At 39.2% G+C, this 25,240-nt stretch overlaps 2 protein-coding genes across 8 annotated transcripts; one reads left to right on the forward strand and one right to left on the reverse strand.

Moving 5' to 3' along the window:
* On the reverse strand, positions 1-20,825 carry raf1a (Raf-1 proto-oncogene, serine/threonine kinase a). Of its 5 annotated transcripts, none has more exons than XM_074643857.1 (18): positions 20,785-20,825; positions 16,896-16,991; positions 11,150-11,376; positions 10,174-10,286; positions 9,959-10,061; positions 9,711-9,868; positions 9,069-9,158; positions 6,911-7,064; positions 6,164-6,188; positions 4,847-4,962; positions 4,414-4,531; positions 4,124-4,208; positions 3,787-3,963; positions 3,667-3,713; positions 3,418-3,536; positions 3,180-3,311; positions 1,290-1,424; positions 1-1,193 (listed from the first exon to the last, which is right to left on the reverse strand). In XM_074643857.1, exons 3-18 carry the CDS (start codon positions 11,348-11,350, stop codon positions 1,053-1,055), a joined length of 1,914 nt encoding a protein of 637 aa, XP_074499958.1. In that variant the 5' UTR covers positions 11,351-11,376; positions 16,896-16,991; positions 20,785-20,825; the 3' UTR covers positions 1-1,052. The 5 variants fall into 5 exon arrangements, with proteins under 5 accessions (XP_074499958.1, XP_074499961.1, XP_074499959.1 ...); XM_074643860.1 differs by lacking the exons at positions 16,896-16,991; positions 20,785-20,825 and adding exons at positions 6,358-6,477; positions 14,707-15,178; XM_074643858.1 differs by lacking the exon at positions 20,785-20,825 and having other exon boundaries at positions 16,896-17,108.
* On the forward strand, positions 20,289-24,810 carry cnbpa (CCHC-type zinc finger, nucleic acid binding protein a). Of its 3 annotated transcripts, none has more exons than XM_074643868.1 (5): positions 20,289-20,443; positions 22,875-23,010; positions 23,256-23,321; positions 23,525-23,723; positions 23,850-24,810. In XM_074643868.1, exons 2-5 carry the CDS (start codon positions 22,878-22,880, stop codon positions 23,929-23,931), a joined length of 480 nt encoding a protein of 159 aa, XP_074499969.1. In that variant the 5' UTR covers positions 20,289-20,443; positions 22,875-22,877; the 3' UTR covers positions 23,932-24,810. The 3 variants fall into 3 exon arrangements, with proteins under 3 accessions (XP_074499969.1, XP_074499967.1, XP_074499968.1); XM_074643866.1 differs by having other exon boundaries at positions 20,290-20,443; positions 23,814-24,810; XM_074643867.1 differs by having other exon boundaries at positions 20,426-22,149; positions 22,186-23,010; positions 23,814-24,810.
* The last annotated feature ends 430 nt before the right edge of the window (positions 24,811-25,240 follow it).

The raw sequence follows: 25,240 nt of genomic DNA on the forward strand, positions 1-25,240 counted from the left end.
TTTGGCAAAAGAATTTAACTTAATTTTATTAAAATATTGAATAGACAACTTTCTCACCAAGTACACAATAAACGTTTAACCTCCTGAAAGAGACATCAAAGACAACAAATACAAATTAGTTTCCAAATCATTTTAAACACTTAAGACAACCGCCAAATGTCCAGCTCATGATAGCCTACCCATGCTGAGGACTGATAAGGACGTGTGGGTATCTATACATCAGTTTACTCAGAGCTGTGAAGCCAATGCGTTGAAAAACATAACCATTGCTTTTGCTAAAATGTGCAAATTCAATTTTTTCGTCATCGCTCACGCTCGCTGTCTGACAGGCTACAAGGCCTCCGACATGACCCAAAAAAGAAAGACAATTAAAAGAAGAAAGAAAAAAAAAAAAAAAAAGACAATAATTTCCCATATCTACGCCATTATCGTATAGACAACGCAAAATCAACTACTGCTGTGCAACTAAACGGACTACATCCAACGGCTTTGTTTGTGATAACAAGAGGAGGTGAATTGTGCGGGATCTTAGTCCTCTTAAGGCATGTAAGCTTTAAACAGGTCCTCTTCATCAGAAACCAGGGCGGCCAGAAAGAAGGGTGTGCTTCACATCACAGAACCCAGATCAAGAGAGACGCATCTGTCTTTCTCTTGAGCTTCCTTCAGTGTCCATTTATCGTCGTCTTAGGTAGGTGTGCGTGCATGTATTTACAAATTTTACCAAATGCATTGCCACCGTGGAGCCTCTGCATACTTCTTAATACGTGCAGTGATAAGCAAGGCACTCCCTCCATGTGTCTTATGCCAACCTCTTCATCCATCATCACTCACTTCCGTAGTAGCTCTCAGATGCACTTCCCTGTCTCCTCTTTCCTTACATATTCTATTGATTAGCACGGGTTTATGCATGATTGTATGTACATGTTTAGGTTTGCATCTTTATGTAGAGAATTTGGGCGGACTGAGCATTTGGACTATATTGGATATTTCAAAAGAGAAGGAGGAGGGGAAGTGGAAGGAGAGGAGGAGGAGGGGCCGTGCCGTCTGATCCTCTAGAAAACAGGCAGTCTGGTGGAGGTCAGAGTACAGGCATTGATATCCTCCGTGTGAGAGGCTCTGTGCAGGGACGGTTCTGAGGCACTGCGGTTTATCTTAGGTAAGGCATGCTGGAGGAGCTCGATGGAGGACAAGATCTAAAAAAAAAATGTATAGAAGAGAAAAAAAACAAGGTTAATTAAACAAAAACACTCTTGGTTGAGCTTGAAGTCTACAGTTAGACAGTGCTTCACCTGCGGGAAGAGCGGCCTCTCGTCCTTGGACTTCTTGATGCAGTCGGCCACCAACCTTTTCATGGCTTTGGGGCAGTTCTTGTAGAGCTTACTGAGGTCTGGGGACAAATAGCCTCTACCCACCATGAAGATAATCTGAGAAGAGGGAGTCACAGACGGCAGATGAGACTGTGTGGAACATATTTGAAAATATTTTAGAGTTGAACTGATCTGAGTAAGAGACACCTCAGCAGTCCATCTCAGAGATATTTTAGAAATAAAGCCAGTCAGTTGATGGTAACAAGCATCTAAAACACTGGAGCTATTATGTAGGCATGAGTGCATGATGCTGATAAAAGGATAATAAGAGTACTCTATGTGCTTGCCAGTTCAGCAGTGGCTCATAACAGTACTTATGGGCACAGTTTGTGCAGAAACTTTAGCATATTTTGAATACAGACACAGTAGACAGAACTAAACAAGGAGACAGACACGATCCAGACCAGGTCTTGTGGCCTTCCGGAGGACAAAAGACCACAGACACACACATATACACGATCAGCCATAACATTATGACCACCTGCCTAATATTGAGTAGGTCCCCCTTTTGCCGCCCAAACAGCCCTGACCCGTCGACGCATGGACTCCAATAGACCTCTGAATGTCTGCTGTGGTATCTGGCACCAAGCAGTCAGTAGCAGATCCTTTAAGTCCTGTAAGTTGCGAGGTGGAGCCTCCATGGATCGGACTTGTTTGTCCAGCACATCCCACAGATGCTCGATTGGATTGAGATCTGGAGAATTTGGAGGCCAAGTCAACACCTCGAACTCCATCCATCCACATGATGTAAAAGAAAATGTGATTCTTCAGACCCGGCCACCTTCTACCATCGCTCCGTGGTCCAGTTCTGAGGCTCATGTGCCCATTGTAGGCGCTTTTGGTGGTGGACACGGGTCAGCATGGGCACTCTGACCGGTCTGCAGCTACGCAGCCCCATATGCAATAAACTGCTACGCACTGTGTGTTCTGACACCTCTCTATCGGAAACAGCATTAACTTTTTCAGCAATTTCAGCTACAGTAGCTCTTCTATTGGATCGGGCAACATGGGCCAGCCTTCGCTCCCCACGTGCATCAATGAGCCTTACCCACCGATGACCCTGTCGCCGGTTCACCGGTGTTCCTTCCTTGGACCACTTTTGTTAGGTCCTGACCACTGCAGACCGGGAACATCCCACAAGAGCTGCAGTTTTGGAGAGGCTCTGACCCAGTAGTCTAGCCATCACAATTTGGCCCTTGTCAAAGTCACTCACATCCTTACACTTGGCAATTTTTTCTGCTTCCAACACATCAACTTCAAGGACTTCACTTGCTGCCTAATATATCCCACCCACTGCCAGGTGCCGTTGTAATGAGATAATCCATGTTATTCACTTCCCCTGTCAGTGGTCATAATGTTATGGTCAGTGTATTTGCACCCATGCACCCCTTTTCTATTACACACGAACAGGGTTGTGTTACGGGGTCTAAAATTAGGCCAGTGGCTCCAGGACGCCCGCCTCTGTTCCATGGTGGGCCTTAGGCCAGCTCCACAACCCCCTTCAGACAGCGACCCAGTGTCTTTCCCCCACCTTCTGGCCTGGGCTCGCAGCCCGACACTGGGACCCAGGCGAGGACTAGACACTTGTCGGACTGTGGGTCGCAGCTCTGTTTTATATGACCAAATCTAACAAGGTAGCTAAAAAACTGCAACCCGACTTGCAAGTTTTCACAAATTGATTTTGCTAAACAAAACCAATTACTGAGTGTGTGGAGGACAAAGTGGGTGAATCATCTTTATGTCACCTATATGCACCACTGCACCACTGTCACCTGACATACAGTATGACATGTGTAAATGATGAAACTTTACCTGATCTCTAGTCGCTATCAGGGAGTACGGGAGCTCTCCCGTCAGGAGCTCAAAGAGAACTATTCCATAGGAATAGACGTCAGACTGGAAGCTGTAGGGGTTGTTATCCTGCATCCGGATAACCTCAGGAGCCTGCGGACATACAAACAAAAAATTAAACATATTTTCTGCTTTAATTTCTTTATTTTGTCTGTTTATTATGTTTCTTGTTTAGTGAAATTAAAGCTGTGTCACTGACCATCCAGAGAATGGATCCAGAGGGCTGCTCCACCTGATGTGAGCCGCTCCATCTGGCCTTCACCGTTGCCAGTCCAAAGTCCCCGATTTTCACCGTTAGCCCTTCATGCAAGAAGATGTCTACACTGCTGTCAAGGAATTACAGCTAAAGCACACTGTGGAAACAAAGATCCTGACCAGTAGTATGAGGATTATAGCGCATTGAGTGCTTTCATCTTACACACACTGAAACAGCCGATAGAAAGGATACTGTTGGACTTCATGTCGCGATGAATGATGTTCTTTGCATGCAGATAGCTAAAAATGACAAAGAATATTAGTTGACATCTTAATTTTGTTTATCAGAGAAGCTCCATTGGTTAGAACTTACTCCATGCCCTGAGCCGTCTGCCTGGCGATGTCGATGAGCTGGATTATCTTGAAGTTTGTTTCCAGGACATGGAGGTGTTTGTAGAGGCTGCTGCCTTCACACCACTGAGTCACTATGGCCAGGTTGTCCTTTGTCATGTAGCCCATGAACAACAGGATGTTGACATGTCGTGTTTTCCTGCAACCAGAGGCAACGGGGAAGAGGAAGTCACCGAAACGATAAGATAAAAGTTTGTAATGAAGATGATTCAACAAGAATTCAACAATTTCCAACTTTCAAAACAGCTGAAAAACCCAGCATTAAAAAAAGGAAACACTGTATCGATGCCATTTCTTACCTCAAGACTGCCACTTCATTTCTGAATGCCTGGAACTGCTCTGGTGTGGGGTCAGTCACCTTTAAAATCTTCACTGCTACATCACCTACAACAAAAACACTCTGTTCAGTTACCCATAAAAATCCACTGTGAGCTCATGTGAAAAGCCGTTATACATGCACACTGATCACTTTCCAACCATTTCATGCGTCAGCTAACTCATTTTGAAAGTGTTAAGTGTGGTATGAAAAAGTGAAAGTGTTAGTGGTTACACCTGAATGTGCCCTGCCCCGTCTGAAATGCATTCCTACCATGCCATTTCCCTTTGTACACTGTTCCAAATGAGCCTGAACCGATGCGGGAGTTCAGATACACCTCGCTGGCCTCGATCTCCCAGTAGTAGCTGGAGTCCCGCTTGTCCCGAGGCCTCTGCATGAACAGAAATCAACAAGGTGCAACCGATGTTAGACTCTCAACCTAAACATAACCAGTTATCATTAGCCAGTATTCTGTAGGGTATACTGGTCTGATGGTATTTACTATACATATTTACTATACATACAAGCAGGGATGGAAAGAGCAATAGAATATTTTACTCAAGCAAAAGTACTTCTGAAATGAGGCGAAGTACAACACTTTGTAGAATAAGCAAAATTACTGATTCATAAAAATTAAATAATGACGTCGTAAATGTAATGTGTTACTTCCACTCCTTGTGCATAAAAGACCCAACATAAAACTTACAATTTTGTTTTTCTCCTGAGTGTTGAAGGACGGGGCCCTCTCTCGCTTGTCAGGTGCCGGGGCTTTGGACGGGTGCGGGGACCAGCCTGTAGGACTCTGGCTGGGGGAACTCCCCTCTTTGGGAATACAGAGAGAAGGAGAAGGAAGCAATTCAGGATGGAAGACTTTGGCTGTGACCAAAATCTATTACTACTTACTGTACAGTGATATATTCAGTGTAGAGGGTTATATAGTGATGCATCAGATAGGAAAACTGTTTTAGACTGCTGCTAAATAGAGTGGTGCAGAGATGACGAATTTTTGTAGGACAACCAGGAAGTTAGCATCGCCCTGGTTCCCACGACAAGAAGCCAATGGGATTTTTCATTGGGTTTTGGTTTATTGCAGAAAATAAGCTCTGTGGCAAAAACATTTTTATGATACTTATACATTTTGTTCGGCAGGATAATCTTCACAAATGAACACCACTTTTATGATGTTTGAAGTGTGAATGCAACCGCGAGAAGTAAAAAGCTAGCGTTAGGCTGTAAACGAACTACATCACGGTCGCGTGAGTATACACAACGAGGCTATAAAGGCGATCGAGTCTTTGGCATGATGACGTTTAGCAGCCTCGTTTAGACACTTGTTAGCAACCGCCTTTTTATGACACGTAAAAGCTTCAAAATTCACCAGTGGGATATTTACTGACTTTTTTTTAATATATATTTTTGAACAAAACGTTAAAATCTCTTGAGCTTGTGTTAACCACAGACCTTATTTCAGGCATCTAACCAGAAAAACATTCAAAAAACCCATTGACCTCCAGACGAGGGAACCGGAAGTGCTGAAATGCTAACTCATTTCTGGGTTTTAGGACACAATCCTGCAGCACTCTATGGGGTATAAGATTTCTCTCTAGACATTCAGGCAACACTAGAAAAAGGCAAATACTCTCTACAGCCAAAATGTTAGGACACACCCTTTGACTTTGTCCCTATTCTCCCAAATCACGCTTGTATTAGGCTCACCAGACAAAGGTCTGTGGTGCCTTTTTTTCTTGTTTGATCACATGCAGATTAGTCTCGCATTACCACCCTACCACCTCTACTGCTGTGTTATGGTTTAATATCTGTGCAGATGAGAAATGCTGTGATGAGAAATGTCCATTTCGGAGGAAGATGGTGATGGCTAGACAGTCAATTCACAAAGCAAAGGTTTAAATTTGAACACCTCTATGTTTTAAATAAATGTAAGATCAGATTTGTGGTGAGGGTGAAGTGAGGAAGTGTGATGCAGCACAAAAGCACACGACATGAATGCAGAGCGAGCACTTACCCGAGTCATGATCACGCATCGCATCCTAGAGAGACAAAAAACAAAACCACAGACAATTGTGTCAGCATGTTCAGACAGTAAACCGCATGCCGTGCAGTCACTCATGGTTTGACTTCAGCACTAAGATGTGAATGCATATAGCCTGTTTGTAATGCATGCCACTCAGACCGCACACAGACGCTCCGCTCTCTAACCTTTTCTGGACTTTCGGATGAGGCCTCTACAAAAGACTGGGAGAAGTGCACAATACCTACTTTCCTCTTCAACCAGAATCTATGGCACCAGGAGCTGGGGGAGGTATTCAGGCAGTCTAGCTACTCCCCAGCAGCGTACACAATACAACAGGCCAGTGAGGACAGGAGGGAAAAAGGGAAACAGTAAAGGGAAGTAAGGAAGGAAGGATAACAAGAGTGATGCCCAGGTTATACTACCTGAACAGAAAATAGTCTACAAAGCATGCAGAACTAGCGAGCTGATTATGCAAGAACATGGGCAGTGAAAAAGCAGAAACTAGAACTTAACAGGGGGAAGTCACTCATTTTAAAAATCGCTAAAATAAGATGCTATCAGGGGAATTACAAAGAACAGGCTCAACCCGGTCCAGGTGGATTACTTAACACAGAGTTAGATAAGAGGTAGAAAGTAGATAGTTGGAATGCCTGAGAAGTACGTTGGAGAGGGCAAGAGATATTTTAGGAGTGGCTTGAACATACAGGAGTACCCAAGGGGGGGTTGGTGTGTAGTTACCTCAATCATGCTGCAGTCTACAGGCAGGGTAGTGCTAACCATGTGGACGTTGGGCGTGGAGGTGGAGCGCTGCCTCTGGGAGAGCCAGCCGCCTGTTGGGGTGTAAGGCGTGCTGTAGTTGAAGGCATGAGGGGTGGAATATCGATGGGCTGAGCTGTGGAGGTTAACAGGGACCAAATGTTACGACAGAGCAGCTACTGTTTGTCTACAATACATCTTCCAAATGACAAACACAATGCTGACATTTGACAGAAGAGCAAACACTGAATTCTGTGACTTCTTTAAAAGTGGACTGCTGAGGGCGTGGTGGGTGGTTGAGGTAGGGGCTCTCTGGTTTAATTTCTGTCATTTTTCTTTCCCCATTCAAGCATCATCTGTCATCTGTTATGTTACGTTGTAGAGCTGCAACAATTAGTCCACTAACCGATGATTGTTGACGTCGGTCGTCAACAATTTTGATAATCGATTAAGTCATTTTTTTTATGCCAGAAAAATATATAAAATATGGAGATTACCTGCTTTTCTCTGTTTTATCTCATATTGAACTCAATATCTTTGGGTTTTGGACTGACAAAACAAGACATTTAAAGACATCACCTTGGACTCTTTTCTGACATTTTATAGACCAAACTATTAATCGATTAATCAAGAAAATAATCGGCAGGATAATGATAATGATGGTTAGCTGCCTTATTATCTTGTGTCACAATTTGAACTGCTACCACTCATGTAAAATCAATGAGAAGCATACTATATGGGGAGAAAAAAACAAAATAAAAGTAAACTGAAAAGCTAGTAGTTATTGGTTAATTTCATCATGGCCTCCCCCTTCTCCCATTTTTGGCTAACTTGACACTGTAGAGGTATTTTGCCCTTGATGTTTGCCAAGCTCTTGTATTGGCTCAGCTGAAAAGTACAAAGCTCACCAGCCAAATATGTTAATCTGCAAACAATCCAAATGTTAGTCTGACTTCACTTTTACGAGCACAAAATCTCATCTAGTTAAAATATCCAAAAACATATGAACAAGGCCAGTCCTGTTACTGGATTAATAACTGTAGCTGCTGGTTAAACGGGGACAGAGGAAGCTGAATGACGTATTTATAAAAAAACAAAATCATATTAAATCACACTTATGACCATGGAGTGTACTCCTTGAGAACAATCCCCCTTCTGGCAAATACAGGGCAATGTTTCAAAAGAGTGTTTGAGATGGCTCTGCATGGAACAACTTGATACTTTGTGAGCACTAATTTGGCAGCTCAGAGTGCTTTTTAACCATTTTAAGTGCTCCTGAAACAACAGGCTCTTTTCACGCCTCTTGTTGCATCACCACTTGGACCGGTAAGCCTCCATAAAGCTGAGGAAGTCATTAAAAACGGGATTTAACTCAATTCAGATAAACATTAGAGCTACGACTGTTTTGCGGTCGAACATGACAAATAACAGAAGATGACAACGGTCATCATGGCTACGTAAACCTGCCGATGTATCTCCACCACTATTGACAGTATACCCATCTATTTTAATTAAAACACTTTCTTGTTCTTTCTGCTTTGCCAGCAGTTTGCCGTCCAAGTAGCACCCCAGTCATTTTTTGACCTCTTGTGGCTATGGAGTGGTCCCCATTTAGTTTATCTTGTGCACAACAACGCACACGGGTGATGCTATACATGTTCCTGCTGTAACACGACAAGATACGTAGCAATGCACCAGCAGGGAAGAAGATGAAGACGGTTAACATGGATGTAAACAATTTAAAATGCTTTTTTCTTCTTTTTTTTTAAATCGACTTTACGAATGTTTTTTATGAGGAAGGAAATGCTTTCAACACATTTTTTAAGAGCTCAAGGATACACACAATGCATTTTGGTGAGTTACACCGACTGTAAACATAACTTTCGTTTGTTTACAAGAAAACTCCACAGGGCCCTGTCTAAAAAAGAAGTAATGTCCCTCTTCTTTCCTCTGGTCGCAGAAGCGGAGGGCTCAATTCAGCAAAATGTAGTGTTATTTGTACGTGTATCATTTGCACCTCAGAATGGGAAGAATTTCATCTTGAGGGCAATAACTTCTGTAGGTTTAGTATTTATCTTATAATAATAAAACACTAGCGGGATGGTTTATGGATTGATCCAACATAAAAACTTTGCCTCACCTTGGAAACCGTGTTAAGGATTCTCTCATTCGCCGGGACGTCAGCGAGGGCAGTGACGGGGCGCCGCTATCACCAGGTGTTGGACACAACCTGAAGATAAAGAGAGAGTGAATCTCTCGCAGCATACAGTGCGTGGGTATGTGTGAACGCTTAATCAAGTAACAGCTGACTGCTAAAGACTATAATGGTTGTCAGGTGAAAGGGCTCATCTCTTCATTGTCAATGATATGGATCTTTCAGTGATTACTGTCTGTTCTATAGCAGCCTGCATGCAAAATAACACAAATAAGCTTCTATTCTCAGTGTGAGTATGCAAAGCCATATATATATATATATATATATATATATATATATACACACACGAGCTTAGACCTAATCAGGAGACCTGCAGTATCAGCAGAACTTTACCCATTTTATCTCAACAACACAATTTCTGATGCACTATGAATCCAACATCAGATTTGATTAGATTGAATACTGAATTAAATTATAAACTTGCATACAGAAAATGGCTTTAGGATGGCAGGTACGTCTGTCAGTTATATTTCTATAATGAATTATTCATGATGTAATGTTCAAAATTTGAAAAATACATTCATTTCAAAATATATTATGCTCCCATTTGGAGGAGAAGATACTTACAGGAGTTGTCTGATATTGCTCCAGTCCACACACATGGTGGGCACTTTGGTGCTACAATGCTCGTGGAACTTGTAGCCGCACGTTTGGCAACGGAAACCATTCAAAAGAAACTTCTGGCAAATATCGCAGAAGGCTAGTTTCAGATACGTTTTCCGAACCTGTAAATGACAGAAAAAAATATTTCTTCAGCAGTGACACTTTGCAGTGACTTGTGTGTGAGGATGTCGCAAAATGTTTCAGGTACTCACGAAATTATGTGTCGTCAAGGGAACATGATCTAAAACCTCCACCAGCAGCTCTTCTCCAATCAGGGAGGAGGAGTCGGTGTTCCAATCCATCCGTAATTTTTTACTGTTACAAAGATGGACAAAAGGCTTTACGTGAGGGGATGTCAATGCAAGCAGCAGGTAAGAATGTGATTTGTACAATCTGTGATCCCTCAAACAGTCGTAACTAAGCTCACCTCCTCTGTCCTGGATGCAGCCTGAAGACAGCGCAGCACTGAGGCTGCAGACCTCGCACCTTTAACGCTTTGATCAGGCAGCTGTGCAGAGTCATACCTGGTCGCACGTTTACCTGAGGGACAGAGAAAAGTATTAATTCCTCTCTTGTCTGCCTGAATGTAAGTAGCTCCATATGCCCTTAGGCAACTGTGTACCAATGCCTTTTTGGAAGTCTGGAAGCCATCTTCTACTTAGGGTGACCAGATCCCATCAAATCAAATGTGGGACAAAGATTATGTTTGTGTGGGCCAATGTGGGACACGTTACCAATGCTGAGAGGTAGTCTACATCTCTGATATAATGTCTAACTTAAAAAATACAATTTCTATTCTGCCCTTTACCATCTCATAACATCTCTATGCTTTGCCAGAATGCATCCATTTGAGCCAAACGTTTCATGTGAGACTCACGTGTAATGTGTCGCTTCATGTCGTATTCCCCCTCGTGTGAAAATGAAAAATAACTGGCAAATTTCGCAAAAAACTCTCTGAGAATCGCCTTCCACCGGTTTCACCCACTTATAAGTAGTTTGTGCTGTAGTTGTATTTCTTTGTGGTAGTTTCCATCATATTTGGCCAAAATCTGCATAATTTGTGACCTTGCGGTGACTCGCATTTTCCCCCTTGGGCATAGCGTAGCAAACACGGTGACAGGTCAACCTGCTCTTGACCCAGGAGTTTGTAGTTTGTTTGACAGCAAACACAGCCCCGTGATGACAGCCTTCTCTGCTTTCTTCACAGCCATTTTATAAAAGCAGGATTTTAAAAACAGCATCTGTCCTGCAGTGGTTTTACTCTTGAAAACTAGAACCAATGAAAATGTGGGACATCGTCTCAATATGGGGGACAACAACAACTGGGACAAAAATGCTGTGCAGTCCCTTGTAAAGTGGGACACCTGGTCACCCTACTTCTACCTGCAGTAAAATCAACTCACCACAGTGCGCTGCTGGTTTGGGAGGTAGACGCGGATAGTGCTGCTAGTCTTGGAGTCGGGCATCTTGCTGTCGTCTGAGGAGCGACGCTGGCACTGGAAGCCCTGGACCATGGTCGGGGAAAGGCACGGGCCCTCAAACGCGGAGTCCTTCATCCCGAAGCCGTTGCTCAGGGTCTTCCACGCTCCCTGGAGGTGCTCCATTAGTAACGCCAAGTGCACTCAATGGTCTGGAAATAAATAAAACACATACACAAACAGAATTAGTCATCCAAAAAGCCCTGGAAGCTCACATCAAGAATGGACAACTTAAATCGATATTACATTAGTTCTCTTTCTTCTCTGTGAGGATGATGGTGGTGTGCACAGAAAGCGTAAAAGACCGGTCTGCAAATAAATAGAGCATAAATGTTTTTCATCATGAAAAAGGTAATTAAATCTATTCGTCCATCAATCTTTTTCAGTGTATAAAACTGTTTAAATTCATATTCTCTACTCTAAATCAAATACTCAGCATTGTAGCCTTGAAAAGTGGCTTTAAATTTGTCTTTTCTTTTTTGGTCCCACCGAAAAAGCAGCTGTGGTCAGTCACAATGGATTCAAATGGTTAAAGGTTTTCACAGACAGTAAAAACAAAGATAGGTTTGGGGGTTATGGCATTGAGAATTTGTTTGACGTAATCTCTAAACATAATCTCCCCCAAGCGCAACCAACCCTCTTGAATGACTCCGTGATTAGGGTCATTTTCAGGGTTATATGTTAGTAGCAAAGCTTTTAGAAGTGTGACAGGAAAAGTAAAGAGAACATGTGTCCTATGTGCTTATTAAACTCTGGGCCCAACCCTACACTATATCACACTATGGTAGTAGTTTTAAGAATACCACATGTGCTTTTTTGGGCATAAAACTAGCAATTGTCCTTTCCTTGGAGAGGGAGCGACATGCAGAGCAATGTAGAGACCAACTAATTCACTCAGACCAGGAGAATATCAGGCCACCACAGAGGTCAGTCGTGTTATTTACAGTATGCGCTTTCAACAGACTCTGGTCAGGCAACAGACAACTAAAACTCAACAGCTTGTCAAGAAGCACACATGGAAGAAACACAGCGACGAAGAACACAGAAAGGGCAACTGATTCCAGGGATGCAATGATTCGACTTTTTCAGTCCCGATACTGATAGCGATAACTGGGCTTTGGGTATCAGCCGATACCGAGTATCAATCTGATACCAGTGTTTAATTAATAAGCTGTATGCCTCAGTGTGGAAGTGACTGGGATCAATCTTTTATGTGTACAAGAAAAGGCTTGACTTAAAAATTGCTTTCCTAACTTTGTAAAACTAAATGTAACAAATATAAATATACAAAATATATGTATATTATAAAATAAATGTAACAAATGAGGAAAACTTTAAAAAATAGGCATTACTAAAGTAGTTTACAACTGTATTTATTAATCTATGAGTGAATGGACTAAATAACAATTACAAGTAATTCATTATTTGACATTTTAATGGGCAATTAAAAGAAAAAAAATAATTTACAAATGAAATATGAATCCATCAATAAATAGTTCAAATTAAAAACAAAAACACCATAAAACAACATAATTTAATATAGCACTGAAAAAACTAGGAAGATTGTGGGTCTTCCACCCAATAACCTTTCAGCATATTGTAAAAGCAAGTGTTCTGAGAGAAAACTAGACTTCTGCACCTCCTCATGGCTCTGTTTTCAGGCTTTAAAAAGTCTAGCCCAACGGGTGACTTTGGCCAATCACAGGTCATTTCAGAGTGATTGTTCCTATTGAGCGTTCCTATTGGCTGTTCTCCGGCTGGTGGGCGGTGCTTGCTATTTCCTTATCTCAACATGGCCGCCGGGTCACAAACTTTCTCATTTTACAGCTAAATAGTACACTACAAGATGTTTCTGCCTAGTTTGACGTTTGATCGGAGTTTGCGAGTGATTGACAGCTGCTCAGAGACGGCAGGCTCCAGCTCGGTTCTGATTGGTTGTTTTCCTCCGGTCTGTGAAATCTTGCAGAACCATTAGGAGCACCGGAGGACACAGAGGCACACAATTTATTCAGATTTACTTGTCTCATGCACTACTGTCAGGATATAGTATTTTATAAAAATAACTTATTTTTTTTTTATAATATTTGCTCCATTTCTACTCACTGCAGCTTTAACTGTGCACAAGTGTTTAGGCAAATTATATTTAACATTTTTCACATTTTCAATCTTTAAATAAACAGTGAGTTCTCAATTTTGTCTTTTGCCAGATTTCTTCTGCCCTTGATAAGATAAGATATTCCTATATTAGTCCCACAGTGGGGAAATTTGCAGTGTACAGCAGCAAAGGGGATAGTGCAAAAAACAAGATGCATCAGCTAATACAGTAAGAAAAAGAGCTAAACAAAGTGTAACAAAATATGAACCATTTAAATAGAAGGAAGTATAAAAATAGGAGCAGTATATACAGTATTGACAATAAACAGACTATTAACAAAATTGCCCAAGTGGAAAATTATATTGCACAGTGAGAATGAAATGCATTTAGCCTGGACTTGGTATTTAAACACCTCCACATCTGCTTTTTTGAAAATAATGTTCTTCAAGTCCACATTCTTCTAGTAAAAATCAAGTATATTCCAGATGCCCATTTACCTCTTACACAGACAGTTAAATGATCTCACTAGCCACCCTGTTGGTTGTTTGGTATGTGCAATAACATATGCTGATCACTCTGTGCAATAATTATCTGATGCTGTGCAATAATTATATAATTATCTGACTGACACTTTGTGCATTAATCTGGCAAAACTGTCATCTCATCAATATACATATTGCATTATCTCTTATATTTTTAATATTTATATTGCACTATCTCATTTTTGTATTATTGTATTATCTTTTCATTAGCACCTATGGGATTGTCACAATCTAATTTCGTTGTACTACACAATGACAATAAAGGGCTTGAATATTGAATCTTGGTTTCCTGCAGGAACAAGTGCTGTGATCCAATTTAGAAACAATAGAATAATTAGCTTTTTTACTCCTGTCTGTTTAGATCTGCGATAACAGGTCAGTCTGCATAACAAAGACAGCTTTACAAGAGTTCCTGTGACCTAACTATCTTCAGAGTCATACATGTAGGTGAGATCAATATCAGCAAGTTAGCATATTTTGGAGCAGAGAGGCTAAACTGACTTTTGAACGCCTTTCAATGGAGCTCCAGTTAAATCTCGTAAAGTGAAATAAGATTGAAATGAGTGCACGGTTTACACACGTCCAGAAGCTATTAGTAGCTACGTGTGTGTGTGTTTTATATAAGGCCTAGTACAGCCAGTTATTACTGTGAAGTTGCCCTGTAGGCCCCAAGTCAGTCAGAGGCTAACTCTCGTTAAACTTCACTCCCATTCACATTTCACTCCTTCAAACGACTAACAGTTATAGTTAGCATGTAGTTCGCATTATAAACATATATTATCAAACAGTTAGCCATGCTAGAGAGCTAGCAGCCTCTGTGTGTGTGAGTGTGTGTGTGTGCTTACCAAGAGAAGTTAGAGAAGTTGTGCTCCGCCATAACTTCAGGAAAAAGAAGTGGCGTCGGTGACATCATCATATTCGCAACGCATTCAAAAAAAAAAAACGGGAAAAAGTTAGACCGTTGGTGAATTAGACGTTAAATAGCCGTTAAACGTAGCGTTAATGTAAAGACGTGAAGGTCATAGACGGGTCTCTTTTTATACGAGACGCTAATATATAATAAGAGGGAAAAGTTTTTAACCCCTTTAGTCGTAGTAGTAAACGCGAAAAAAAATCTGTCGGAGCCTCAAAGTGACACGACGTGAGGCTCTTTCACATTAAAGCTGCCCGTTCCGTGGAGCTGCTGCTGCGTCGCTTTACAGTCAATATTGACGTTAGTTAGTGGAGGAGAAGGTGAAGAGGTTTCAGTTGGTGTCTCGTGCGTCCGTCTGACGCCACTGATTGAAACAGGACCTCACAATCACAACAAGAGCTGCAAGCATCACTCACACTGAGCATAATATAGCACACATTTAATTTAATCCCTCCCACTCTGATTAAATCCTTGTTTTTGCTTATTAGGAAATTAACTGTAACATTTTAAAGTGTTTTTGTTACTTAATATATGATCATATTTCACATAGGTAATATAAGTCATATTCTTCATTTAGCTTCTCAATTTAGCTTCTGCATTTAGTCCATTTATTCATAGATTAATAAATACATTATTTATTTTATTTTTATTTATTTTATATATCATTTTTTATTTTATTTATTTTGACCTATATATTGTCATTTCAGATATTTTTAAGGAGGGGAAAAAATGGTTTAAAAAATGTTTTACTTCTTATTTATCCATGTTATTGTAATACAATATATTTAAAGTCATATTATTCATTTACATTCTGCATTTAGTCCATTTATTCATAGATTAATAAATACATTTAGGAAAAAAAATTATGAATGCCTATTTTTATTGTTAAATTATGTTTTTTATTATTTTTTTTCCTATTTATTTTTTACCTATATATGGTCATTTCAGATGTTTTTAAGAAGTGCAACAATTGTTTAAAACATTTTTTACTTCTTATTTATTCATGTTATTTTTTAAAGTGTTTTGTTCTTAATATATATGACAATATTTCACATATATAATATGTTTAAAGTCATATTCTTCATTTAGCTTCTCCATTTAGCTTCTGCAATTAGTCCATTTATTCAAAGATTAATAAATACATTTAGGAAAAAAATTTATTAATGCCTATTTTTATTGTAAAATTATTTTTTCCCTATTTTTTTCCCCTATATATGGTCATTTCAGATGTTTTTAAGAAGTGCAACAATTGTTTAAAACATTTTTTACTTCTTATTTATTCATGTTATTTTTTAAAGTGTTTTGTTCTTAATATATATGACAATATTTCACATGTATAATATGTTTAAAGTCATATTCTTCATTTATAGCTTCTCCATTTAGTCCATTTATTTATTGGGGCACTTACAAACAAACTAAATAGCCTATATATAGTAATTCCAGATGTTTTTAAGAAGTGCCAAAATTGTTTAAAAAATCCTTCACAATGTTTTACTTCTTATTTATTCATGTTATTTTTTAAGTGTTTTGGTTCTTAATATATTACCATATTTCACATTATATAATATATTTAAAGTCATATTCTGTAGCCACTTTCCCATCGATTAGCTCATATTGGTAAAAATGTTTTTGCAAAGTATATATAATGCGTGTGTAACATCAATAACATTTTTAATGCACATATTTATTAAAATATTAGTTGCAACAGAATGTTTTGCAAAGCAAAGCCCACTACCGGTTTGGGAGAAAAAGGAGTAATTCATTATAACTCCAAGTGTGCCACCATCTGGACAGTTGAGAGAAGTGCAGTATTGTAGCTTTGGAAATTATTTACTGATATTTTATGACATGTCATGTCACTGTTTAGGCTATGTGGTCAAAAAGACAATAAAGAGTCAGCTTGTATATGGTATGTAGGCTAAAGAAAAAGCCTTTTAATGGTGAAGCTTTTTTTAAATGAACAGAAATGCATCATTCTTTAGTTATATGGATTTGAAATGATTTCAAACATCAAACAGACTTAAATATAAGCATTTGTTAGCCAAGAGCACAGCTAATTCTTTTCCAAACTGGCTCTGAAACAGTACCATTTTGAAACCTTACCCTTCTCTATACACTTACCATGTGTTCACCATCTCCGTAACATCCTGGTCCCCTGAGGTCCCCTTATTACAGATGGCTCATATGGTTCTTTCAGCAGGCTGGAGTTGACACCATCTGAGAATAAAACAGCTTCATCATCAACATCCCGGTCAATATGTCCTCATGGGTTCAGCACATATTTGCCTCCCATAAAGCAGCAGCAGATGATTTCACCTAGAAATCTAAATCACAAACCCATGTTATAATCCAATTTTACTTTCATTCTACCTATCTAACTTTACAATTTAGTCTTGCATATTCCTTCTAACAAATAACAGAATGTCAAATACTGTTTGTGTGAAGATGAGGGCAGGGCTTTGTCATTGTGGAGCGTTTTAAGGTACTCCACCCCACATGCAACAGCACCACTGTATTTCAGTCAGCATGGGATAATATGGTGAAACATCTTTTAATCAGTTAAAATTATCCCACCACAGGTTGGGATATTTCCCCCTGCTTTGTATTAAAGGGTGTGAGCCACAGAATGAAGACCACAGGAAATAATAAATGCTATCTCAGAGCTTTGCAACGAAAGCCACCTTAAGACTGAGATGAATGCATCTTTCCCACTTATTGATCTGGCTGAGCACTCAGGCCAGTTAGCTGAGATCCCTGCTTCTCCCATGGACTGTTGTCTCTATCAGTCCACTTATATTCAAAATATGATGCAATCAGGACTTAAACAAGAAGGGTCTGCTATGGAGGACCACAAGAGTCATGTAAATAGTAATAAAGCATTTAATTTATTAATTGTACAATAAAAATAGGCAATAATAAAGTTGTTTACAACTGTATTTATTAATCTATGAATGAATGGACTAAATAACAATTATAAGTAATTCATTATTTTACATTTTTAATGGGCAAATTAAAAGAAAAATAAAAAAAATTAAATATGAATCCATCAATAAATAGTTGCATTTGAATTTCCATGCTGCTTTTACGAAACGTATTAGCTATTGGATTTGCTGAGTCATTTAGCTTCTCCATTTAGTCCATTTATTCATAGATTAATAAATATATTTGGAAACAAATGTATTAATGCCTATTTTTATTGTAAAATTATTTATTAATCAAGTACATGCTTTATTTACGTGACTCTTGTGGTCCTCCATAGTCTGCATCAGGGTTACACAATAATAGTCTGAAATACATCCATTGTTAGATTGTTGTTGTTGTTATTATTGGTTGTTTTAGACATATTTACGCTCTCATTACAATTCCAGATTCTTTGTTTTTCCAGATTTGTTTTCAGGTTTGTTTTATTAGTTTAACATTGGGGCACTCACAAACTAAGTAGTCTATATATGGTCATTTCAGATGTTTTTAAGAAGTGCAAAAATTGTTTGAAAAATACTTCACAATGTTTTACCTCTTATTTGTTCATGTATTCATCAGAAGACTGTTCCCATCACCAATGATTTGAGCCTTATAATTGACTCATAATTCTAAAAATTGCTTGATTGCGCAGAGTCAAAGATTCTAATGCACTTTAGTCTGTTTCTCACACACTGCAAATTCCCCTTTTCCTTCAAATTTATATCAACATTTTTCATCTGCCTGGCTAATTTTAACCATAACAGTGGTAGCATTTATTGAGAACCACATGTAGACATCACTATACAGGTCATTGCACTGATTTAATTAAATTAATCTGTAGATGTATCAGAAAAGTAAGCAGAAAGAGGTTACTGAAGATTAGAGAGGTCACTGTGCCACTTTATATTTTATTTGTAGTTGTAGTAGTAATACCAGTTGTAGTCTATATATATTGTTATTATTAAGGCTATAACATTCCCTGTCATTGGAGGATGAGGAGGAAGCTGGACGCTATCCTGGAGAACCCCTCCCACCCCCTCTATGTTGAGCTAGTCATGATGAGGAGCACCTTCAGTCATAGACTCATCCCCCCTCGGCACAACACAAAGCGTCCGGGTCAATCCTTCTTGCTGGTAGCCATCAGGCTCTACAACCAAGGCTGACCCCCACATGAAAACTGGACTATCTGGACTATCTGGAATGTCTGGACTATCTGCATCTATCTGCACTACCTGCAACCACCTCTCCTAACCACTGGTGCTCTTTAAACTTTAAACTTACTTCACACTACATCCCATATACCATTTTATAGACTGCACATATTACATCTATTTATTGAACACTACATTTTTTTATTGACGGGCGGTACACGCTATGTCCATTCACTATGTATATTCACTATGTATATTCTGTATTTGTATTTATTGTTTTATAATCTTTTGGTACACCTGTACCTCTGTATTTGCACTTTGCTGCTTTGACACCTGAATTTCGCCCCGGGGATTAATAAAGGTTCATCTTATCTTATCTTGTCTTACCTTATGTTACATTTTAGGCTACATATCTGGTCAAAAAGACAATAAAGAGTCAACTTGTAGTATGGTATGTAGGCTACAGAAAAAAACCTATTAATGGTGAATTTTTTTTCAAATTGACAGAAATGCATCATTCTTTAGTTTATTCTGGATTTGAAATGGTTTCAAACATCAAAACAGACATACTGTATCTATTATGTGGCTCTTACATATCCTTTTTTCCTTACTTTTTGGAAACTACATGAAATATTATTATTATTATTATTAATAATAATAATGGTCTTATTTGTACAGAAAAAAAACTATTAATGGTGATTTTTTTCCCCAAATTGACAGAAATGCATCATTCTTTAGTTTATATGGATTTGAAATGGTTTCAAACATCAAAACAGACTTAACCATATACTGTATCTATCATATGGCTCTTACATATCCCTTTTTCCTTCATTTTTGGAAACTATAGTATGAAATATTATTATTATTGATGTTCTTATTTGTAGTTGTAGCAGTAATACCAGTTGTAGTCTAAGTATATTGTTATTATTAAGGCTATAACATGGTGAAAAAGACAATAAAGAGTCAACTTGTAGTATGGTATGTAGGCTACAGAAAAAAAAAACTATTAATGGTGAAGTTTTTTTTTCAAATTGACAGAAATGCATCATTCTTTAGTTTATGTGGATTTGAAATGGTTTCAAACATCAAAACAGACATACTGTATCTATCATGTGGCTCTTACATATCCTTTTTTCCTTACTTTTTGGAAGCTACATGAAATATTATTATTATTATTATTATTATTATTATTAATAATAATAATAATAATAATAATAATGGTCTTATTTGTAGTTGTAGCCGTAATACCAGCTGTAGTCTACGTATATTGTTACTATTAAGGCTATATAACACACCTTAATATTTTATTACAAGTGGGGGAAAAACAAGGCCAGTCGATTTTATGGAAAAAGGACCGTTCTGTCTTTGATTGGCTGATTCATAGAGGCGGTGTCCAGGCATCCTCGTCGTTGATTGGCTGCCTGACGAGTAGCTGGCCAATCAAAGCGCATTATTTCTACTGGACACTGTGAATGACAATTCAGGAAACTCCTGTTCGCACCGCATGTAGCGCAGAGAAGGAGGCGTAAACACTGACGGAGCGAGGTAGCCAGCGAGGTAAGACGTAAAAACAGCCATAAAATGAAATCCATCAATAGATATCATATATATATGTCTGTGTGTGTGTAAACGGTGAAATGATGTAATGTTTAAACCGATAATACGCGGGAAATTACAGGTTTTAGTCGTGTTATTTTTTTTTTGAAAAAACGTTGGTTTGGGTCATATAACGGTACATCGTGCGGCCTGCTAGCACGTTAGCTCGTCACAACGACTTTGGTGTGATGCGCCATGCGCGGGAAATCTTGTTTTTACGGTATATTAATTCAAATATCTATCAGAAACAATCTACGGCAACCTTTTATCTCAATAAGTGTCGAACTGATGCATTTTTTTACCGACAAAATTAGACAGATCGTCGACTGAACCGTCCCGTCTGGGTGCCTCATCGTGATGTGGTGGAAGCTAACGTGTGCTTAGCAATGGTTGCTAGCCAGTGTGTCTCGCGAGCACGCAGAGCAGATCAACGTCACTAGGCCAACACGTTAGCGTAGCTGCAACCTTTGGCATTTGATTCATCACGTTGTGGGTTAGGTTTTACTGACGTGGAAATGCATAGTCCTTTTTTAAGATTGTTTTAAACCTTAGCCGAGTTATCTTTTACTAGACCTTGCTATTTTAGCAGATGTTTAATCATATAAACACGATGTGATAGTGACACACCGTTACCTTCTGGAGCTAGCTGTCCAGTTTTAGCCCACACGGCATGCTTTCATGGGGCCATTTTCTGCTGTAAAGTTATTATATTATCTTAGATACTACTCCGTTGTCTGTACACCAGCAGTAAACGAGCTTTTAATATGTCCACTATATAAACCTTTCAGCAACTATTTAGTGAAACAAGTGTTATGTAAGCCTGAGGCCCCAGCGTGTACATGTGGATGACCACTAACGATTTGCTAGCGAGAAAGTTAGCAATCTTTCTAGAGAGAGGGGTAATTAAATCCAACTTCCTCGTTGTTATCCTACCATAGTCCTCTGGGTAACTTGATTACTCATTAACTCCCTCATTTTCCCTTCGACCCTGCTGCTGTCTTTAGCACCGTCAGCAAACAACATGATCCCCATTGAGGACATCGTGTAAGTTAGCTTAGTAGTTAGCTTGTAGTCTTGATGGCCATTTATGATAAAAATGTATCCCCCTTTTGTTTGCTCGTAGTTTAACTTGTTAGATTCCCCACCTTAGTCACACTATGCTAGACTGACTCCTTCCAGTACTAGTATGTGAGTTGTGTATCTGGCTCAGACATATGTTAAAAATCATTCATCTGAAAATTACTTTTACATCTCAAGAGTTTATATTGATTTTTACAATCCTGCACAAGCATGGTTATTTAATTGTGTCCATGATAGGGATGCACCAATCCAACTCCCAACACCTATAGAGATACCTGGGCTTTGGGTATCGGCCGATACCAGTGTTTGATTAATAGGCTGAAATTAAGACCAGATCAGGCTTGACTTAAATATTGCTTTCTTAACAAATAAATACATAGATATACATTTACTGATTTATTATTAAAACAGATTGTACAGCAGCAACTTGGTAAAAAAAAAAAGTTCAAAATGAACAGGAATTACAGTTGAAATGTAAACATTTTTAATGCAGCAACAACTTGGTCAAAACTTAAACAGGAATTAAAGTTCTAATGTATAATGTACATAGCATATAAACATAGAACTGAATTGAATAGATCGGCTCCGTTGTCACCAATATCCGATCCATCTATTTGAGTCAGTATCGGTCCGATATCCCATCGGTATTGATGCATCCCTAGTCCATGATCAGGTCATTCTTTATGACATCTTGTGTACACTGGCTGCACCGCTAAAACATCCCATCATTGGCAACAGCTGTCCATTTAGCGCTTAAAGCCAGTGTAAACAGCTGCATTGGTTAAAATGTAAGATCAACAGGCTTTCACACCACATATGACAAATGGCTCAACATGTGTGTTGTAGAGCTAAAGCGCATTGTGTCAGTAAGTCTGTGAGTAGTCCAAACAGATTTAGCTACTAGTGACAAGAGTAATGTGCTACATTAATGCTTCTAGGTTTTAACAGCATACTAAGCAGCTTAATTGTTCGAGAGGCCACTTTCTAAGCTTTATTTGAGCCCGAAATGTAGAAAATGAAAACAATATAAACAGGAATCCATATCCTCCCAATCATTGCTGTGACGGGTATGATTAAAATATACATATGCATACCTGGGTAACACAACATTGGAAATTTTCCTAGTGGAAAATCAAGAGGGTGCATGTCGAAATTATCCACATTCCCTGTTGAAAAGAATCGTCCTCAATTTGTGTGTGAAAGCACAGTAAGATGTATGGCTGAAAATCACAGCTAAAATGTGTAGACTGTGAGTCCAATAGTAAAGATTTTTTTTAAACTGTTTACTCATATGTGTCATGTTTTTGTTTAGGAAATGGACATGAGCAGCAGCAGTGATTGCTATCAATGTGGCCGCTCTGGCCATTGGGCCAAGAATTGCCCTACTGGTAACATTGGCCAACGCGGAGGCGGCGGCGGACGCGGCAGGGGTCGGTCACGAAACAAGGGTATGATCAACTATTCAGTCCACACCCAGTATAAGATAGTTATTACAATCAGCTGGTTTGTGTATTATTCTTTTTTTACTACATGTTACATATGCTGTTCACTTGTTTCTGTAATGTGGGGTTATAGATGGGTCTTAGTACAGCTTTCCCTCTGTTAATTTGAGGAGAAACACTTGGAGTAGAAGCCATAAATGAAAACCATGTCTTCCTTTCATCTTTGCATACTAATGTGTCTGTCATTACAGAACTGTTCTGTTATCGGTGTGGAGAACAAGGACACATGGCCAGGGACTGTGACCAAACTGAGGATGGTATGCATTGCATTTCTATTTTTTCCAATTCACTTCTAGGTAGTTGGTGCGAAGTGGTGTTTTCTTACACCACAATTACAGAAGTAATTTAGATTTACATGGTACACATAACGGTATAAGAATTAACATTTATTTACAACCAACCTTTACTTGAAACGGCAATACATATTTAACAAACGGTTCTGTTTTGTTATTCTGTTCAGCGTGCTACAACTGCCACAGAACTGGCCACATTTCCCGGGACTGCAAGGAGCCCAAAAAGGAGAGGGAGCAGGTCTGCTACACCTGCTGCAAGCCTGGCCACATGGCCCGCGACTGTGACTGCGCACACGAACAGAAGTGCTATTCCTGTGGCGGGTTTGGCCACATCCAGAAACTTTGCGATAAGGTGAAATGTTACAGGTGAGTGTCGATCCTTGTCTTCACGTTATAAACATTACAGAAGGCTTGTTGTTTAATTTTCTCACGGTCACTTTTGTCCCGCCTCTTCAGGTGTGGCGATATCGGCCATGTCGCTGTGCATTGCAGTAAAGCCAACGAGACTAACTGCTACAACTGCGGAAAGCCAGGCCACCTGGCAAAAGATTGTTGCACCGAAGCCGGCCCATAATCCGTGCCCTCCTTTGCCCCTCCTTTTTTCAGATTGATGGTTGGTTGTATTATTTTCTCTGAATCCTCTTCACTGGCCAACGGTTGGCTAACGGAGGCTAGTCCCAGGCCAGTGAGCCTCTCGACATGTAATACAATGAAAGGGGTGAAAAAAAATCTTTCTGCATTCAATACAAAAATGTTTTAGTTTGGTAGCGGTGTTATGTATAATGCTTTGTTAAAGAACCCCCCTTTCCAAGCCACTGGTGATCAGAGATGAAGACATGGGACTAAACATGGGAATCTATAGGACCTGTGAGCTTATGGAAGTGAGCCTCATTAAAATGAGATGGAAGAAGGGAGTAAATGGAAACCTAACTTCCATGTATGGTTATTTTTGGTTTGTTTTAGTGGGATAGGAGTTGGCCAAGAGAGTAAGATATGGAAACTGTTCATAACATGATGCATTTCAGCCCTACAAGCAGCTAAAGTGGGCGATAACAAACTACATGTTATATTGCTAAGATCTAAAAATTTTGGAGGTATTAAAAGAAACACGTTCTTTTATAGAAATCTGTTTACAATTTAAATATCACTTGGTAGTCCAAGGTAGACTTTTTCCTTTAAGAATGGCTTTGGATTTTCTTTTTCTTTTTTTTACCTTGGTAAAAATTAAACATCAAGAACAGTTGTCAGAACAGCAGAATTAGGAGTTATTTGGGAATGAAAAATGTTTTCACAGAAATCAAAATGTTATTTTTGTACAATATCACTTAGACTACTGTATAAATACCATTTGCTTGTACTCAGTTTTTAAGTCGGAAGGAAAGTGCAACTGAAGTCCTAGAAAATAGAAATGTAATTTTAAACTATCAATAAAGCTGGAGGAGCACGGGGAGAAGTTGTTGTCTTGATTCTTCTTTTAATAGGCCTTTTCTTTTACAGATTCTTCTGTCTTTTAAGTCTAACATACCGCTTACTTCACTCCTGAGCCAATAATTTGTGCATTCAAAGTAGCTTAAATGTAACCTGATCTGCAGCTTAGCGGTACAAAAACTATTTAGTCCTCTTTGTATTTGTGCGGTCTGTCCTTATGTTACTATACCTTGGCAATGCATCTGAAGCATTCAAGCAATTCAACCGCAAATCAGATTTCCCAGCCAAAATCCTTCCTAGTTTTTCTGCAGCAAATGTAGTTACCCTGAGGACAGACTGCTGCTACACGTGACTATGCATGTGTCCTCATGGTACAATCGGGGATGAAATGGAGAAACGTTATGCTCATGTTGTGCCTCACACTATAAATAAAACCAAGCATGAATTATAGATTC

Source organism: Sebastes fasciatus, chromosome 8 (genome assembly GCF_043250625.1).
Source record: "Sebastes fasciatus isolate fSebFas1 chromosome 8, fSebFas1.pri, whole genome shotgun sequence".
NCBI lineage: Eukaryota > Metazoa > Chordata > Actinopteri > Perciformes > Sebastidae > Sebastes > Sebastes fasciatus.

Excerpts from the sequence above, each read along its gene's own strand:
- cnbpa (XM_074643866.1), top strand. The coding sequence starts at position 22,878 with ATGGACATGAGCAGCAGCAGTGATTGCTATCAATGTGGCCGCTCTGGC. Across the intron at positions 23,322-23,524 it reads CTGTGACCAAACTGAGGATG|CGTGCTACAACTGCCACAGA; the intron begins GTATGCATTGCA and ends TATTCTGTTCAG. Across the intron at positions 23,724-23,813 it reads GATAAGGTGAAATGTTACAG|GTGTGGCGATATCGGCCATG; the intron begins GTGAGTGTCGAT and ends CCGCCTCTTCAG.
- raf1a (XM_074643860.1), bottom strand. The coding sequence starts at position 11,350 with ATGGAGCACCTCCAGGGAGCGTGGAAGACCCTGAGCAACGGCTTCGGG. Across the intron at positions 6,478-6,910 it reads TAGACTGCAGCATGATTGAG|CTAGACTGCCTGAATACCTC; the intron begins GTAACTACACAC and ends GCTGGGGAGTAG. Across the intron at positions 3,964-4,123 it reads AATGAAGTGGCAGTCTTGAG|GAAAACACGACATGTCAACA; the intron begins GTAAGAAATGGC and ends CTCTGGTTGCAG.